This window comes from Lepus europaeus, assembly GCF_033115175.1.
Source record: "Lepus europaeus isolate LE1 chromosome 21 unlocalized genomic scaffold, mLepTim1.pri SUPER_21_unloc_7, whole genome shotgun sequence".
Classification (NCBI taxonomy): domain Eukaryota; kingdom Metazoa; phylum Chordata; class Mammalia; order Lagomorpha; family Leporidae; genus Lepus; species Lepus europaeus.
This window is the reverse complement of record NW_026909012.1, coordinates 48,780-64,221: the sequence shown is the minus strand read 5'-3', so window position 1 is coordinate 64,221 and position 15,442 is coordinate 48,780. Positions and strand designations below refer to the sequence as shown.

The following is a 15,442-nucleotide window of genomic DNA, read 5'->3' as shown; positions in this document are numbered from 1 at the left end:
ACAGCTTTTCATTGGACTAATATTCCCTATGGACTTAGCACCCAGCACTGGGACGCAACAGAATCGCCACAACAGAGGGGCTGTCTTTCAGGGCAGGTTTTGAAGGAAGAGTAGGGGTTTGTATTGGCAGGGACGTCTGTGTTGCCTTTTCCTGGGGGTAGGGCCACTGAGAGCATTCATTAAGGTGTCATTTAATCCTCTAGTAAATGCTTCTCTGATTCCTTGGATTCCTCTGATTCGTTTAGTTCAGACACTGCTGAGTATGAGCCCTACCTCTGTGCCTCCCAGGACTCAGGTCTCTCTCTCTCTCTCTCACACACACACACACACACACACACGCACACACACGCACACGCACACATGATTCAAGCCGGTTTGAGGGAAGAAATGAACATATTGGGCCATGCGCCTGAATAGTCCAGGCATGGCTGGATCCAAGTCCTGACCACTGTTGCGAGGATCGGGGTCCCTTCAGGTCTGTTTCTCACCATCCTTGACTCTGCCGCCTCTGTGTGGATGTCACTTGGGGCAATGTTTCCTCGTGGAACTAGTTATGTCAGAGGGAGACTTTACCAGCAAGCTCACCCGATGCCTGGGTTAGTCTGTTGGCTGGGCACGCACCTGGCCTGGCATGGGTCATGTGCCTGCCCTTGGAGCGTGGGCGTGTTCTCCGTGTGCGCTGTGTGGGTTGAGGATGGAGGACAGGGGTTTTCCAAAGGGAAACCAAGGTGATGTAACCAGGAGAAAAGGAACAGAAACTGAGCCAACAAAAATCATGCATCTGCTGTCTCCAGGCATGGCCTTCAGGCAATTTGCTGCAGCTTTGTAGGCCTCAGTTTTCTCCTCTGTGAAATGGGGGCGTGCTCCCAGAGCACAGGATTATTGTGGGACCTGACTAAGCACCCACAGAGAGCATATGGGCGGCCCAGAGAGCTGGGCCCCAGGAACCAGGAACATTCTCTTATTACTCATAAATTGTCCCTCAGCTAACGTGGAGCTATGTCACAGCAGATTAAGTCGCTGCTTTGGGACAGCGACATCCCACATCAGAACACTGGTTCAGGTCCCGGCTGCTCTGCTTCCGATCCAGCTCCTTGCTAATGTGACTGGGAAAGCAGTGGAGGTTGGCCCAAGGACTTAGGTCCCTGCCACCCATGATGGGAGACCAGGATGGAGTTCCTGGCTCCTGGCTTCAGCCTGACCCAGCCCTGGTTGTTGTGGCCATTTGGTTTGGGGAGTGAACCAGCAGATGGAAGACCTCTCTCTCACTCTTTGCCTTTCAAATAAATTAATTAATTTAAAAAAAAAAGGTGTGGAGCTGGGGGAGGGGGTGGGGTTGCTGGAACCCAGGACTGTGAAGGGGCCCTGTGAACCCCGTCCTGGCTGCAGATGCTGCGTCTGGCAGCCTCCTTGTTAACGCACTCTGAGGTGCTGTTTTTCTCTGCCGGGGGCTGCTGCCTGCGAGGTGGAGCTACAGCGTCCGCAAGCCCTGGCTGCCGACTCTGTGCTCACTCTCAACAACTCGTTAATGCAGCGCAGGCCTCCGCACTCACTAAATCAGCCACGTTTAGGAGAATTCCAATATTCTGGCCTCAGAGGAATACGTGATCCCTGAAATATGGAGTCTGTTGCGCGTCTTTAAGTATAACTGATTTATGATGTTTCTTTCCAATTCAGTTTTCCCTTTTTTTTTTTCTTTTGCCCCCAGAGAGAATTAATAACATGGCCATTGATAAAATTCTACGCCTCTTCTAGGGCTAGCATTAGGGGTAACAATGACAAGGGTAGCAAGAGCGACAATGAGAATTTGCCTTCATGTCACATCTCAACTCCTTAGACTGTTCACTGGCCATAGCTCAGACCTGCTAATCCCTCCTTGGTGAAGTTGGGCACTGCCTCTGCCTGGTCGGTGAGCAGCTCATTCTGTGTCTGGTCCCCAAACCCATGCAGGTGCTCGTCCTGCTGCCCGGAGGCCCTGCCCCTTGCTTGCTGCCCAGGCAACCTTTTCCACTTTCAAATCCCAGTCTGCTTTCAGACAGTACTTATCAAAGGGCCCCCCTCGTGGTCAGGTACTGTTCTGGGGGCTTGGAACACACCAGGCACAAAACAGACAGAGCTCTCTGGCATCCAAGGATTTTCATTCTAGCATAGGAACCACGCGGAGGCCTCGTACATGGAAGGTAAATTGGACGTTGTGTCAGCAGGGTTTGAAAGGCAGGTGCTGTATGTGCACAGCTTACAGTGGTCAGGGAAGACCTCACTGAGCAGGAGGCCTTTTTGTTTCTTGTTTTGTGTGTGTGTGTGTGTGTGTGTTTGAAAGGCAGATTAACAGAGGCTGTTCATTTGCTGGTTCACTACCTCAAATTGCCACAAGCCACAAGCCAGGGCAAAGCCAGGAGCCAGAAACTCCATCCGGGTCTCCCACATGCATGGCAGGGGTCCAAGCACTTGGGCCATCTTCTGCTCCTTTCCCAGGCTCATTAGCAGAGAGCTGGATCAGAAGTGGAACAGCCGAGACTTGAACCCGTACTTCGAAATGGAATACTGGTGTCAACAGGAGGCGGCTTTACTCATTGTGTCACAACACCAGCAGGGCCAAGTCTTGAAGAAGGTCTGCAGGTGGGGCAGTTTCCTGGCAACAGAGCACTCCGAGTGGAGGGACTCATGGGTGCTGGCAGTACTGGGATGAGGAGGAAGAGTGGAGCAGTGGCAGGCAGGCCAGAGGCGGGAATTGAGATCCCGTGTACAGGGCCCTGAGAGGGCCTTGTCCTTGACTCTGAGGGGGACGAGAATCCACATGGAGTCCTGAGCTGGAGCCACATGATTCCGCTTTAAATCTTCTGGCCCCTGTGTGCAGTAAGGAGCGCTGACAGCAGGACGAAGGCGGTGCAGGCGGCCAGTGTGGGAGGGGAGGCAGGGAAATGGTAGATTTTGGATAGGGTAGTTTCCCCTTATCCACGGCTTCCCTTTCTGAGTTTTGGTGAGGACTGTAAACCCTACATGGAAAGCTCCAGGAGGTCCCTGAGTGGCAGGATGAAACCCCACACCCTCCTGTTCTGTCCTGCCCAGGACGTGAAACATTCCTTGTCCAGTGTGTCCACGCTGTGTAGGCTGCCCGCCCGTAAGCCATCTCATGTCTACTGTTGCAGTCTAGCAGGGCTTTTGTTCACAGAACCCTTATTTTACTTCATTTGGCCTCAGCGCGCAAGAGTGGTGATGCTGGCAATTCGGATAGGCCACGGAGAAGCTGCTCAGTGCGGTGTGTGTAGGGTTGGTACTCCCCCTGGGGTCTGGGAACGCATCCTCTGTGGTTAAGGGCGGGGGTGGGGGCTGTATGCAGTAGTTTTCAGGTGGAGCTGATGGATGCAGTGTGCGGGGGGGGGGGGGGGGGAGGGAGGGAGGCGTTGAGAATGGCTGCAAGGATTGGGGCCTGCCTGAGCCCTCAGAGACCTGCCTTGTCCTCTCATTCTGACCGTTGCTACATTTTGTGTGTTTTGTTAGAATTATTTCTCCCCTTTTGTGGGTCACAGGTGCCTTAAGTAGGCTGATGAAGGTTCTGGACCCTGAGACTCAAACACCCTTGTGCATACCTTTATTTATTTATTTATTTAAGATTTATTTATTTGGGGGCCAGTACTGTGGTGTACATAGCTAAGCCTCTGCCTGCAGCGCCAACATCCCATATGGGTGCTGGTTTGTGTCCCAGCTGCTCCTTTTCTGACCCAGTTCTCTGCTGTGGCCTGCAAATTCTGTGAAAAATGGCCCAAGTGCTTGGACCCCTGTACCTACATGGGAAACCCAGAAGAAGCTCCTGATTCCTGGCTTCAGATCAGCCCAGCTCTGGCCATTGTGGCCATTTGGGGAGTGAACCAGCAGATGGAAGGCCTTTGTCTGTGTCTCTCCCTCTCTCTCTCTTTGACTCTACCTTTAAAAAAAATTATTTATTTATTTGCAAGGCAGAGTGAAAGAGGAAGAGACACAGAGAGAAGAGTGATCTGCCATCTGCCGGTTAGCTCCCCAAATGATCACAACAGCCAGATCTAGGGCAGGCAGAACCAGGCCTAGAAACTCCATGAGTGGCAGGGCTCAGTTACTTGTACCATCTTCTGCTGCCTTCCTAGGAACATTAGCAGGGAGCTGGATCAGAAGTGGAGTGGCTGGGACTCAAGCCGGCATTCTGATGTGGGCTTCCTGGGTCGCCGACAGCGGCTTAGCTGTGTCACAATGCTGGCCCCTGTGCATTCCACTGAATGGGTGTTCTCAGCAGTGGTGAGAGCTTGCATGCTCCATTGCAGTTGCAGCCTGCACATGTGCAGCAGAGGGAGCACTTTGCACACCATACCCGACATGCCTGGGGGTCATGCAGTGTGGCCCTGGACCATGGACCATAGGTTAAGTACTGTCCACACAGGCAAGTTGGAATCTGAATATACACTAGCTCAGAGCTTCTGGTAAACCCTGCCTACATCCTTAAAGGGGTCGGCCATAGGGTATGCACTTGATAAACATTTGCTGAAAAGCAATGGTGATAAAGTTGGCATTTTGCAGAGCCGCCACCCCTCTGTTGGGTGCCTTGAATGTACATCCCTCCATTCTAGACAACAAACTAAAACCTCAGCAGAATGAAGTGTGCCAGGCTAGTGAGAGGCAGCGGCTGGTGTGTGACCTAGAGTTGTGCTGAGCATTCGCCAGGTTAGGTGTGGAAAGGGTTAGTGATGTTGACACACAGGGAATGCTTAGGCGCCCTATGCAGTTAGCATCAAGAAGCCAGGCAGCAGGGAAGCTAGGCCCAGAGCCCGGCTGTCCTGGCTCCCCGTGTCATGTCCTCTCCTTCCCCATGCTACAGTCTGCCCCCGGGAGTTTGTCATCCACCTGGAGACTCAAGAAGAAGGAAAAGGACCCTGTATTACCTGCACTTGTCTCGTCGTAATCTCTGTAGCTGCCCTGTGGGGTAGAGCGGATTAAATACCCCCGTTTGACAGACGAGGACACTGAGTCTCAGGAGAGACTCACCCCCAGGCTCCAAATCCCCAGGTAATTAGGGAGCAATACAGACTGTAGTTAAGTGCTAGCAAGTTAGCACTTAATTACATACTATTTCACACCGTGTTGTATATAATTTAATACTAATTGCAGGGTTTCAGGAAGAACTGCAGTGAGTGGGGATGAGGGGAGGACTTCGTGGAGACTTTGGGGACTGAGCTGGGCCTTGGAGAGTCTGAGTGGAGAATGGAAGGGCATGGGGAGGGGTGGACTAGGACAGGGAATGGAATGGTGAAGGCACTGGGTTAGGAGCTGGCAAGGGGAAGGGCTCTAGGTAGTGCTGTTCCCATGATGGAATTCTGTAAGTGCAGCTGTAACTTTATAGGGCCAGGTACCACGCTAAGTCCTTTCCACCATCACTGCATCCAATCAACAGTTAGCCCCGGCCGGCGCCGCGGCTCAATAGGCTAATCCTCCGCCTTGCAGCGCCGGCACACTGGGTTCTAGTCCTGGTCGGGGTGCCGGATTCTGTCCCGGTTGCTCCTCTTCCAGTCCAGCTCTCTGCTGTGCCCCGGGAGTGCAGAGGAGGATGGCCCAGGTCCTTGGGCCCTGCACCTGCATGGGAGACCAGGAGGGGCACCTGGCTCCTGGCTTCGGATCAGCGCGGTGCGCCGGCCGCAGCGCACTGGCTGCAGCAGCCATTAGAGGGTGGACCAACGGTAAAGGAAGACCTTTCTCTCTGTCTCTCTCTCACTGTCCACTCTGCCTGTCAAAAAAAAAAAAAACAAAAACAAAAAACAGTTATCCCCATCATGGAAACAAAAGTCCAACCGGACGGCTACTGCTGTTACTCCCATTTTACAGATAAGGAAGCTAAGTGGCAGCATTGTGCCTTGGAACCATGTCTAGACTTCATGTTCTTCCTGACTCAAGTTCAGAGACAGTCTGGCTAGAGGTGAGGGTATTATCAGTAGTGGGGAGTAAGGTCAACTAGCGCAGGGGCCTTGCTACTCAAGTGAGCCTTACCCAGGAGCTCATTGGAAGTGCAGGTGTGGGGGGCAGACATTTAGCCTAGCAGTTAGGACTCCTGCGTCCCACTTCAGATTTCCTGGGTTCCATACCTGGCTGTGGCTCCCGACTCCAGCTTCCTGCTAATGCCAACCCTGGGAGGCAGCAGCGTGGCTCGAATGGTTGAGTTTCTGCCACTGATGTGGGGGACCTGGATTGAGCTGTCCCAGCCCTGGCTGTTGCAGGCATTTGGGGTGTGGATGGGATCTCTCTCTCTCTCTCAAATAATATATATATATATATATATATATATATATATATATATATATAAATAAATTCATGCTTGGGCCCTCCCCAGAGCTACTGAGTCAGGTTCTGCATTTCCCTGCAATTCCAGGTGACTTGTATGCATGTCAGTGTTTAGGAGGCTTCTAGTCTTTCTGATGCTATCTCCATCCTGGCGGAGGAGAGATAATGCCTCCCGTGGAGGGTCTGAGGTGACAGCCCTGAGTGGCCCCTTACTGATGGACATGTCTTTGAAGTCCTGCATTTCATCTAAAAATGTCACTGGAAGTCTCATTCCACACCTTAATACATCCGTGGTCATTTTCCTATTTCAAAATGGTTACGTAAATTGCCATGGAGTAGGCTCCGTGTTCCAGAAGGCTGCGTGGATGGGTCTCCTTGTATCTCAAATGGGGTAATAATAACCACTTCAAGAGCTGCTGTGAAGATCAAAGGAGAAACGTGGATACGGAAATGCCACATAAAACTGTTTGCACAGTACACATGTTGTTGTTCTGGAAGGAACCGAGAATCCTCCCTGGACTCAGTAGCCTGCAAACCACTTCTTCCCCAGGGCCAAGGTCTCCTGTGCTTGCCACAGTGCGGGGTGAGGCAGGGCTCAGTCCCAGCAGGGCCCGAGTAATCTCCATGGGCACCTCAGAAAGCCAGGGAAAGTCACTGCTAGCTTTTTCTTTTTTGTTTTGTTTTTATACTTTCCTGTAATTTCATAGTACCCTCCTTCCGTATTATTGCTCATTTCCTAGTGGTCAGATCAGCCAGCAGGAAGCTCCAGGGAACTCAGGCTCCAGAGACATCAGGAGAGACAATGAGGGCACTGCATCCTGTTCTCAAAGGGAGTTAGGGTTTGAGCAGGCTTTGGTTCCCCAAACTCACGCTGACATGTAAACCGCCGTCTTAGGTTAACTGTCAGTGGTTAGTGGTCAGTGGATTAGGGTGGAGGCTTCATCCAATTACGGTGTCTGTAGGTGGGACCTTTGAGAAGTGACGGAATTGGATTCAGCTGCTAGGGTGGAGCAAATCGTGATGGCTTTGTTAGGAGAGACTAAGAGGTGGTAGATGTAGAGGGTGTTTCCTATGTCTCTGCTTGGATTGCCGTGGGGTCCTCTCTCCCTATCTTCTGTCCTCTCCAGATGCCTGAACCAATGAGGCTTGCCCAGTCTTGGACTGTGAACTTCCAAAATACAAGCCTCTTCCTTCCTAGGAAGCAACTCGGGCCCGGGAGGCGGGGGGCTGGGGTGGCGGGGAAGGCGCTGTGGCACATCCCCTATGGGCGTCAGTTCAAGTCCTGGCTGCTCTACTTCCCAACCAGCTCCTGGCTTCAGCCTGGCCCAGCCCTGGTTTTTGCAACCATCTGGGGAATGAACCAGCAGATGGACGACCTCCCTTTCTATAACTCTGCCTTTCAAAATCATAAAACTTAAAAAAAAAAAAAAAAGCAGCAGCTACTCCGGGGTATTTTTTCCAGTAGTAAAAAGCTAACTAATGCGTGGGGACAGAGAGGAAGGACTCAAGGAGGAGAAGTGGAGGTGACACAGGAGGAGGGAAGCAGATGGCAATAAGCTGGGCTCATCTAGGAAATGGGAGGAGAAAGAGCAGGTTGGCTGTCCGCGCTGATGGCAGATCGACCTCTGGGTGCCCCGTCCACAGGGTCTTGTTTCCCGATCAGAGGGGGAAGCAGATAGGAAGAGACAGGCAGATGCTGACTGTCCTCACCTGGGGCAAGGATGCAAGGGCAGGCAGAGAGCTTGTGCAGTCCTGTAGACCGGGGAGGGTAAGAGGGCAGCCTGGGGAAGGGCGCCTCGGCAGTTCCCCCTGGCCTGGAGCGGTTGGAAAGGGTGGAGAGAAGAGACAATGTATGTAGCTAAGGCGATCCTGATTCAGCCTTGGGGAGTGTTCTAGTGGAATACTGGGGTTAAAGACAGATTTGGAGAAGAAAAGAATGATGGGATTGTCTTCTCCCTCCTCTCCCCCCAGCCCCCGTGTGCTGTGATAGTCATTAGAATTCCCTCACAAATTGCATTTCCGTTACAGATGTCCTACCTATCAATTAAATCCTCACCTCTTTAATTTGTGGTAACTTGTGACCCCGTACCAAGGTGATACTGTATCTTCAATCCATTTCTTGGCCAAAAGTTATTTAAGAAACAGCAGATTGCAATGCATCATTTATAGTCCGAGTTCGTTTTGTTTGAAAGCAGCTGTGTGTATTTGTGTGTAGCTGGGTATCTATGTATATTATGGATAGAAGGAAACATCCAGATGAGCCCCTATCATGTCAGTGGAGGGCTATCTTGGTGTGTGCCTGGGTCCCTTGAGATAGGCATAGTTGATTATATATATATATAATATATATTTTATTTGATAGGTAGAGTTATAGACAGAGACAGAGAGAAAGGTCTTCCTTCTGTTGGTTCACTCCCCAAATGGCCGCCACGGCCAGCGCTGCACCGATCCGAAGCCGGGAGCCAGGAGCTTCTTCCTGGTCTCCTATGCAGGTACAGGGGCCCAAGCACTTGGGCCATCCTCCACTGCCCTCCCGGGCCACAGCAGAGAGCTGGACTGGAAGAGGAGCAACCGGGACTAGAACCTGGAGCCCATATGGGATTTTGGCGCCACAGGCGGAGGATTAGCCAAGTGAGCCACAGTGTCGGCCCCTTATAGTTGATTATATATTAATTATTCCTCCGTGAAGCTGTACTAAGTCATAATAGGGGTTAAGTCTGATGGTCAGATCTTGGCGTAGTTCCTAAAATCGTTGACTAGGGATAATAGAAACTCAGCTGAAACTTATCAAGCAATAGCTGAGTTGTCCAGATAACTAAAGGCATGGAGTGCCTCCAGGGGCTCAACTTACATCATGAGGAATCTCTCTGGCCCTGTGTTGGATCTGCTATTTGTTTATGAAATGCAGAGAGAGAGAGAGAAAGAGGGATTGTCCATTCACTACTTCATTCCCCAAATGCCTGCAACTGTGGCCTGGCTTGCCAGGAAGTCAGTCCTATCTCCCACATGAGTAGCAAGGACCCATCAAGATGAACCATCGCCTGCTGCCTCTCAGGGTGTGCATTAGCAGGGAGCTGGGATTGGGAGCAGAGGCAGGACTTGAACCCTAGCACTGATACAGAATGTGAGCGTCCCAAGCGGTGCTTTAAACTGCTATGCCCAGTGCCTGCCTCTGCTGTCCTTTTTCCCAGTTTCATTCTTGGGCAGTTCCAGGCCTGCAGCTCATCAGCTCAAGCTCCCCCAGGAGAAAGAGAGCATCTCTTTCCCAAGGGTATCCGCAGAGCCCCGGGGCTGACTTGGGTCTTGGTGGCTGGTGGGGGAGGAGTGTGTTGATTGGCAAGGCCAAGGCCATGGGGCTCCAGAGGAGAACAAAGGCACATTCAAGGGCATGTCAGGAGGGAAGTGAGCTGCCAGAAGGTGTGGATGTTTCCTGCAGGCAATCCAGATCCGGTGCCAGGGAACCACAAACATCCCCTCCATAGGAGCCTGTGCTCTGGGGGGCCATCTATTTCTGTAATGACTCCATGGTTTATAGTTAGCCTGAGGTTCTCTTGCAGCGGCCAGGAGAGAAGGAGCCCCCCTTTTAAACAGCTGATTCAGGTCGCATCTGGTCATAATGATTGCCATCACCAAGTGAGAAAACCATGAAGCCCCCCTCTTGTCCGAGACGCAGTTTTTCTGGGGCACCAGGAGGGACAAACAGTAGCGACGCTGGGGACTCAACTTTCTCCTCTGTGAAGATGATGAAAGCTGTGTGCGTGTGAGACCCGCTGGGCCATCAGCTGATCTCCGGGGCTCCAGGTCGCCAGAGTGACGCGCCCAGGGAGCTGGGCCTTCATCAAGGTCGCCACTGCCGCTGGGCGCGATGCGCGGCGCCCTGGCTCCCAGCGAAGACTTCCCTGCATTCCGATGTCACACGGCTCTGTTTCTTCCTTTCAGGGTTACACTAAGGACATGGTGACAGACTTTGATGAGAAACATGATGAGTATTTAATATCGCTTCAGCAGAGAAACCGGTAAGATGAAGCCGCCCGTCGGCAGCCCTTGCTATTAGCCAAATAAAAAAAAATCTGTTTAGATTTATTAACAGCACGTAGGCTCTGCTTCACGTGGGAATGGGATGCAGGCCCACCCTCCCCTCAGAGGCTTGAGAGCATTGTCTGCCAGCCCGGCTCTGGCTCCTAGTTCCCCATTCACCGATTTTAATTGCCTCTTTTGATTGAGCCATAGCAAACTGTGGGACGTGTAAGTACCACCCCCTGCCTCCCCGCCTCTGTTGGGGGAGAAGGTAAGATTGTCAGGAAAAGGAATTTGGCAGGGCCTGCACAATAGCCCAGCCTGGGATCTCACAGGCTTTGACAGTCCCTTGAAATCTGAGCCTGTAATCACGCCACCGTGTTATGTAAAGGCGGAGCCCTTTCACACCGGCATTTTGAGATAGGTGGAGATGGCATTAAAGTAAAGCGGGTGCTGGTGTTTGGAAGAGCTTGCAGCAGGTGCAGGGTGTGGTGATGGGAGGAGGGGAGGTCGCAGCAGCATCCTCTGGTTTTCCAAAGAGGCATCGTGAACATGAACGTGGTTCCTTGGCAGAGCAGAGAGAAAGCTCATTTTCAGGCCGCCGTGGTTTGTCTGCAGGCCTGGAAACTTGCCGTAAGTTAGCCTTGCCGACCTGGGTGCTAGGAGGGGGCCAGGTGGCCAGCGAAGAGCTCCCACAGCAGGGCCTGATCGGCTCAGGTCAGCCGTTTGTGGGAACACGGGCCTCCAGGGGGCCGGATCCTCTGAGTTTGCCAGACAAGCTGCAAATCCAAACCTGTGTTGTGAAGCCTCTGGAGTTTTCAAATGTTGGTAATGAATTCCAGTGTAGGCACAAAATAAACAGAAGAACACCGCAGGCCCACAAGACGGATTTCCAGGAGGGGGAGGCTAATTTGGGCCTTTGCGCTAGGAACGTGGACTTGCGGGCTTGCAGGGAAGAGGGGAGGGCCGTCGTCCTGAGTGTGGATTCAGCTTGCCTGACTAATTGGACCGCTGGTAGTTGTCAGCAGCTACTCTGGTGGCGCATGGTGCTGGGCACGTTTTATGGCTCTAGGTAGTCCTGTGCGGTGTAGTGGAGCCTCTTTACCCAATTCCACCCAGAGTCCTATGTCCATGGCAACATCTGCCCATATTGCCAGATGCCCCCTGGTGAGGTGGCACCACCTTCCAGGGACAAAATTCTGAATGGGTGAACTTCCCGGGACCGGCCTGAAATGGCAGGCACTGTCCTCTGTGCCTAGGGACCCACCCTGGGGCCAGCTTGGATGTTGATGAGCCCCACGTGAGATTTTCTCAGAGCAGGGCATTTTTATTCCATTCTGGCAGGCCGGGTGGTGCCACCGCACACTTGGGTGACAGCTGTAATCATGTGCATGTGACGCGTCTGGGGAGAGAGTGTCATTGTTCTTTAGGAGCAAATGGCTTCCCGTTAATGAGGGGATCGATAGATGTGCTAAAGAGGGACCCGCAGGTAGCATCCCGAGAATTTCCAGAGATGAGGTTGGAGCTCAAAGGCAATGAGAAATAAATCAAAACAGCTGCCATCAAATGGGATGGGGGTGGAGGTAGTTTGTGCTGTCTACAAGCAGGAACCATCTTTTTTTTTTTTTTTTTTAAGGTTTGTTTATTTATTTATTTGAAAAGCAGAATTAGAGAGAGAGATCTTCCGTCTGCTGGTTTACTCCTCAAATGGCTGAAGCCAGGAGCCAGGAACTTGATCCAGGTCTCCATGTGGCTAGAAGGGGTCTAAACACTTAGACCATCTTGCACTGCTTTCCCAGGCATATTAGCCAGGAACTGGATCGGAAGCAGAGCAGCCGGGACTTGAACTGGTGCGCTCCTGTGGGATACCGGTGTCATAAGCGGCAGCCTAACCTGCTGCACAATGCCAGCTCCAAGTGGGTGCTGTCTTGGTGCCTGAGCTCTGGTCAGGGAGAGTGTGGGCCAGACACCACAGCCCGGCTTTTTATTTTATCTCCACACTGCCCAGCAGGGCAAATAGTAATCATACCCATTGTACAGAAAGGAATTGGAGGCCTGGAGCAATGAGCAACTTGCCCACGGTCTTGCAACCAGGAAATAGAGGAGCTGTTTTATTTTCATGTTGTCAGAAATACCCAAGAGGACAGAATCCTGCACAGTTGCCAGAGGGCCTCAGTGCACTAAGGAGGCATTTATTGGGCAATAAGCTGCAGTCGACTTGGGAATGTGTAGAATCAGGCAGAAAACCAGTCTCTGAGCTTCACAGTGGGCGTCGAGGGGGCCGGAAACCCAGGCTGTGCAACCCCGGGAAAGGGTGTGCAATCACGGGGTGGGATCTTGGCAGAGGTCTGTCCATCAGGGCCGGTGACGTCAGTTCTTTGATTCAGCAAGGTCTCACCGAGGGCCCCTAAGTTCTGGCATCCCATTCCATCTAGTGGGAAGAGGGGAGTGGTGCCAGCGAGGAGCGAGGAGCGAGGAGCGCACAGATTGCCTTATTTAGTGTTCCTTTGTTGTAAGACAGAAACCCAAAGCAAAGAACTTCAGCTGCTAGGAAACAGTTTACTGATTCTTTTTTTTTTTTTTTTTTTTTAAGATTTTATTTACTTATTTGAGAGGTAGAGTTACAGACAGAAAGGGAGAGAGAGAGAGAGGTCTTCCACGCACTGGGTCACTCCCCAGATAGCCTCAATGGCCAGAGCTCTGCCAATCTAAAGCCAGGAGCCAGGAGCTTCTTCCAGGTCTCTGATGCAGGTGCAGGGACTCAAGGACTTGGGCCATCTTCCACTTCTTTCCCAGGCCATAGCAGAGAGCTGGATCGGAAGTGGAGCAGCCAGGACTCGAGCCAGCGCCCATATGGGATGCCGGCACCGCAGGAAAAAGCTTAGCCCACTATGGCACAGTGCCAGCCCCCGTTTACTGGCTCTTGAAGTTAAGAAATGCAGCCTGAGACTGTGGCTTCAAGCATACCTGGATGTAAGTGCTGAAATTCCATCACCGAAGTCAGTCCTTCTGCATCTATCACCGGCGTTTTTCCAGGGGACAGGTGCTCCCCTCACAGTAGCCAGGGCAGCCAGTGGAAGCCTCTGCTTAGATCCTACCTCAGAGGGAAGTGAGTAGTTCCTCTAGTTCCTTCCTGTCGGCCGGGTGGGCTCTCACCCCGAGCCAGTCACTCCCTGAGTCCTGCTGGCTGCCCTGCTGAGTTGGGTGTTGGAGTGGGTTCCACCAAAGCATGGAGTTGGAGAAGGAGTGGCCGTGTTTCCAAAGGAGCCCTGAGCAGCTGTGTTTTGAGGGAGAGCTGCTGGGCAGCAGGGAGACCAGGTGCCCGTCACCCAGCACCTGTCCCTGGGGAGCACCCTGGCCACAAGGCCACCTCTAACTACTGGAGTGATGGTGACCCTGGGGGAACACAAGGGTGGGATGGGGCAGGGGGAGGCCCTGCCTCACCCCTGCACAGACCCTGCTGCGCCCCCCCTCCCCCCCGTCCCCCCGCCACCAGCCACATATCCCTGCAGACTCTTAGTGACTCCAGTCACTCCACCACATGCAAGCTGCAGTCACACCCAAAGCGATGTCGAGGGCCACTGACAAGGTTAGGGCCCTTGCCCCCGAGGAGCTGGCGACACAGGGACCATCCCACCTCTCTCCAGGGAGTCAGTGCAGCAGGTCCAGGCACTCAGCAGTGCTCCTATCATTTGATCCTTGAGAAAGATCGATGGAGGGAAACCTATTGGGAAACATGTCCAGGAGCCGTGCGTGCTGGCCCCAGAGGAAAGTACCAAGATCTTTGCCTGCTTCCCCTCGGCCAGCGTCTACTCTGGGGTCTTCACTCACTGTCCTTTGTGTCCTCATGGCAGCCCGTGGAGGCACAGGCTGCCTCATGCCCTTCTCAGTCTCTTTTCTTTTCTTTTATTTAAAGATTTACTTATTTATTTGAAAGGAGAGTTAACAGAGAGGGGGAGGTAGACAGAGGTCTTCCATCCACTGGTTCATTCCCCAGATGGCTGGGGCTGAGCTCTGAAGCCAAGAGCTTCCTCCAGGTCTCTGACACGGGTGCAGGGGCCCAAGGACTTGGGCCATCTTCTGCTGCTTTCCAGGCCATAGCAGAGAGCTGGATCAGAAGTGGAGCAGCCAGGATTTGAACCAGTGTCCATATGGGATGCTGGCACTGCAGGTGGTGGCTTTCCCCGCTACGCCACAGCACCAGCCCCAACTGTCTCACTTGTCAAAGAGGACATAGGGTCTGGGGAGGGTTAGTGGCTCACCCAAGGTCATAGTCCTGAGCTCCGCCCTCCACATGATGCTCCCTTGGCCTCTCCAGGTGACTGCTAGAGGCTTTACGCTGCCTTCCCTCTCTTCATCCTTCAAGGCTGGCTGGAAATGGCACCACCTCCAAGAAGTCTTCAGAGGGGAGTATTTGCTCCCTCGCATGAATTGCACTTGTTTGGAGTCTCCGTGCAGTGATGCCTGGGGTTGGAGGCAAAAAAATGCCGAAGGGGCTAGGTGAGAGCACAGGCTCTGGAGCCCTGCAGGCCAGAACTCAGTTCCTGGCTCAGCTGACTGCTCTGGCCTTGGGGACGTTTATCTGTAAAGCGGGAAGAACCCACGTCTCCCGGCCACTGAAGGATGAAGTGAGACAGGTGCTGGAAGGCCGTCGGAAGCCCACTGCCAAGCCAGTGATTCCCATCACCGTCCCTCTCCTTCCACCCCCCACCCCAACCCTGAACTCTCCCATCTGCTGGCGGCTCTCTCCCCACCTGCCCGCAATAGCTAAAGCTGGGCCAGGCTGAAGCCAGGAGACAGGACCTTGATTGGGGTCTCTCACTTGGGTGGCAGGGACCCAGGTACTTTGAGCCATCACCTCCTACCTCCCAGGGTATGTGTTAGCAAGAAGCTGGGATTGGAAGCAGGGCCGTGACTCGAACCCAGGCACTGTCGTATATAGTGTGGGCACCCCAAGCCGCACTGTAACTGCTGTGCCAGGTGCCTGTCCCTCCTCTTGATATTGAACCTGACTTCTCCCTGAGAAGAATCCAGAGAATCCTTGGCCTTTGGCGAACTCTCAGCTGATCTTTGGGACAACTATGTCTCAAAAAACCATGTGCTGGTGTATGGTCCTGTGGCACCC

General features: G+C 52.9%; 1 protein-coding gene across 5 annotated transcripts in view; it reads left to right on the top strand.

Moving 5' to 3' along the window:
• Positions 1-15,442, top strand: part of LOC133754351 (katanin-interacting protein-like) — a 113,792-nt gene that overhangs the window by 50,897 nt on the left and 47,453 nt on the right. For all 5 annotated transcript variants that reach the window (XM_062184831.1, XM_062184829.1, XM_062184828.1 and 2 more), the window contains one exon: positions 10,240-10,316. In XM_062184831.1, the coding sequence (XP_062040815.1) occupies positions 10,240-10,316 (77 nt within the window). The remainder of the gene's footprint in view (positions 1-10,239; positions 10,317-15,442) is intronic.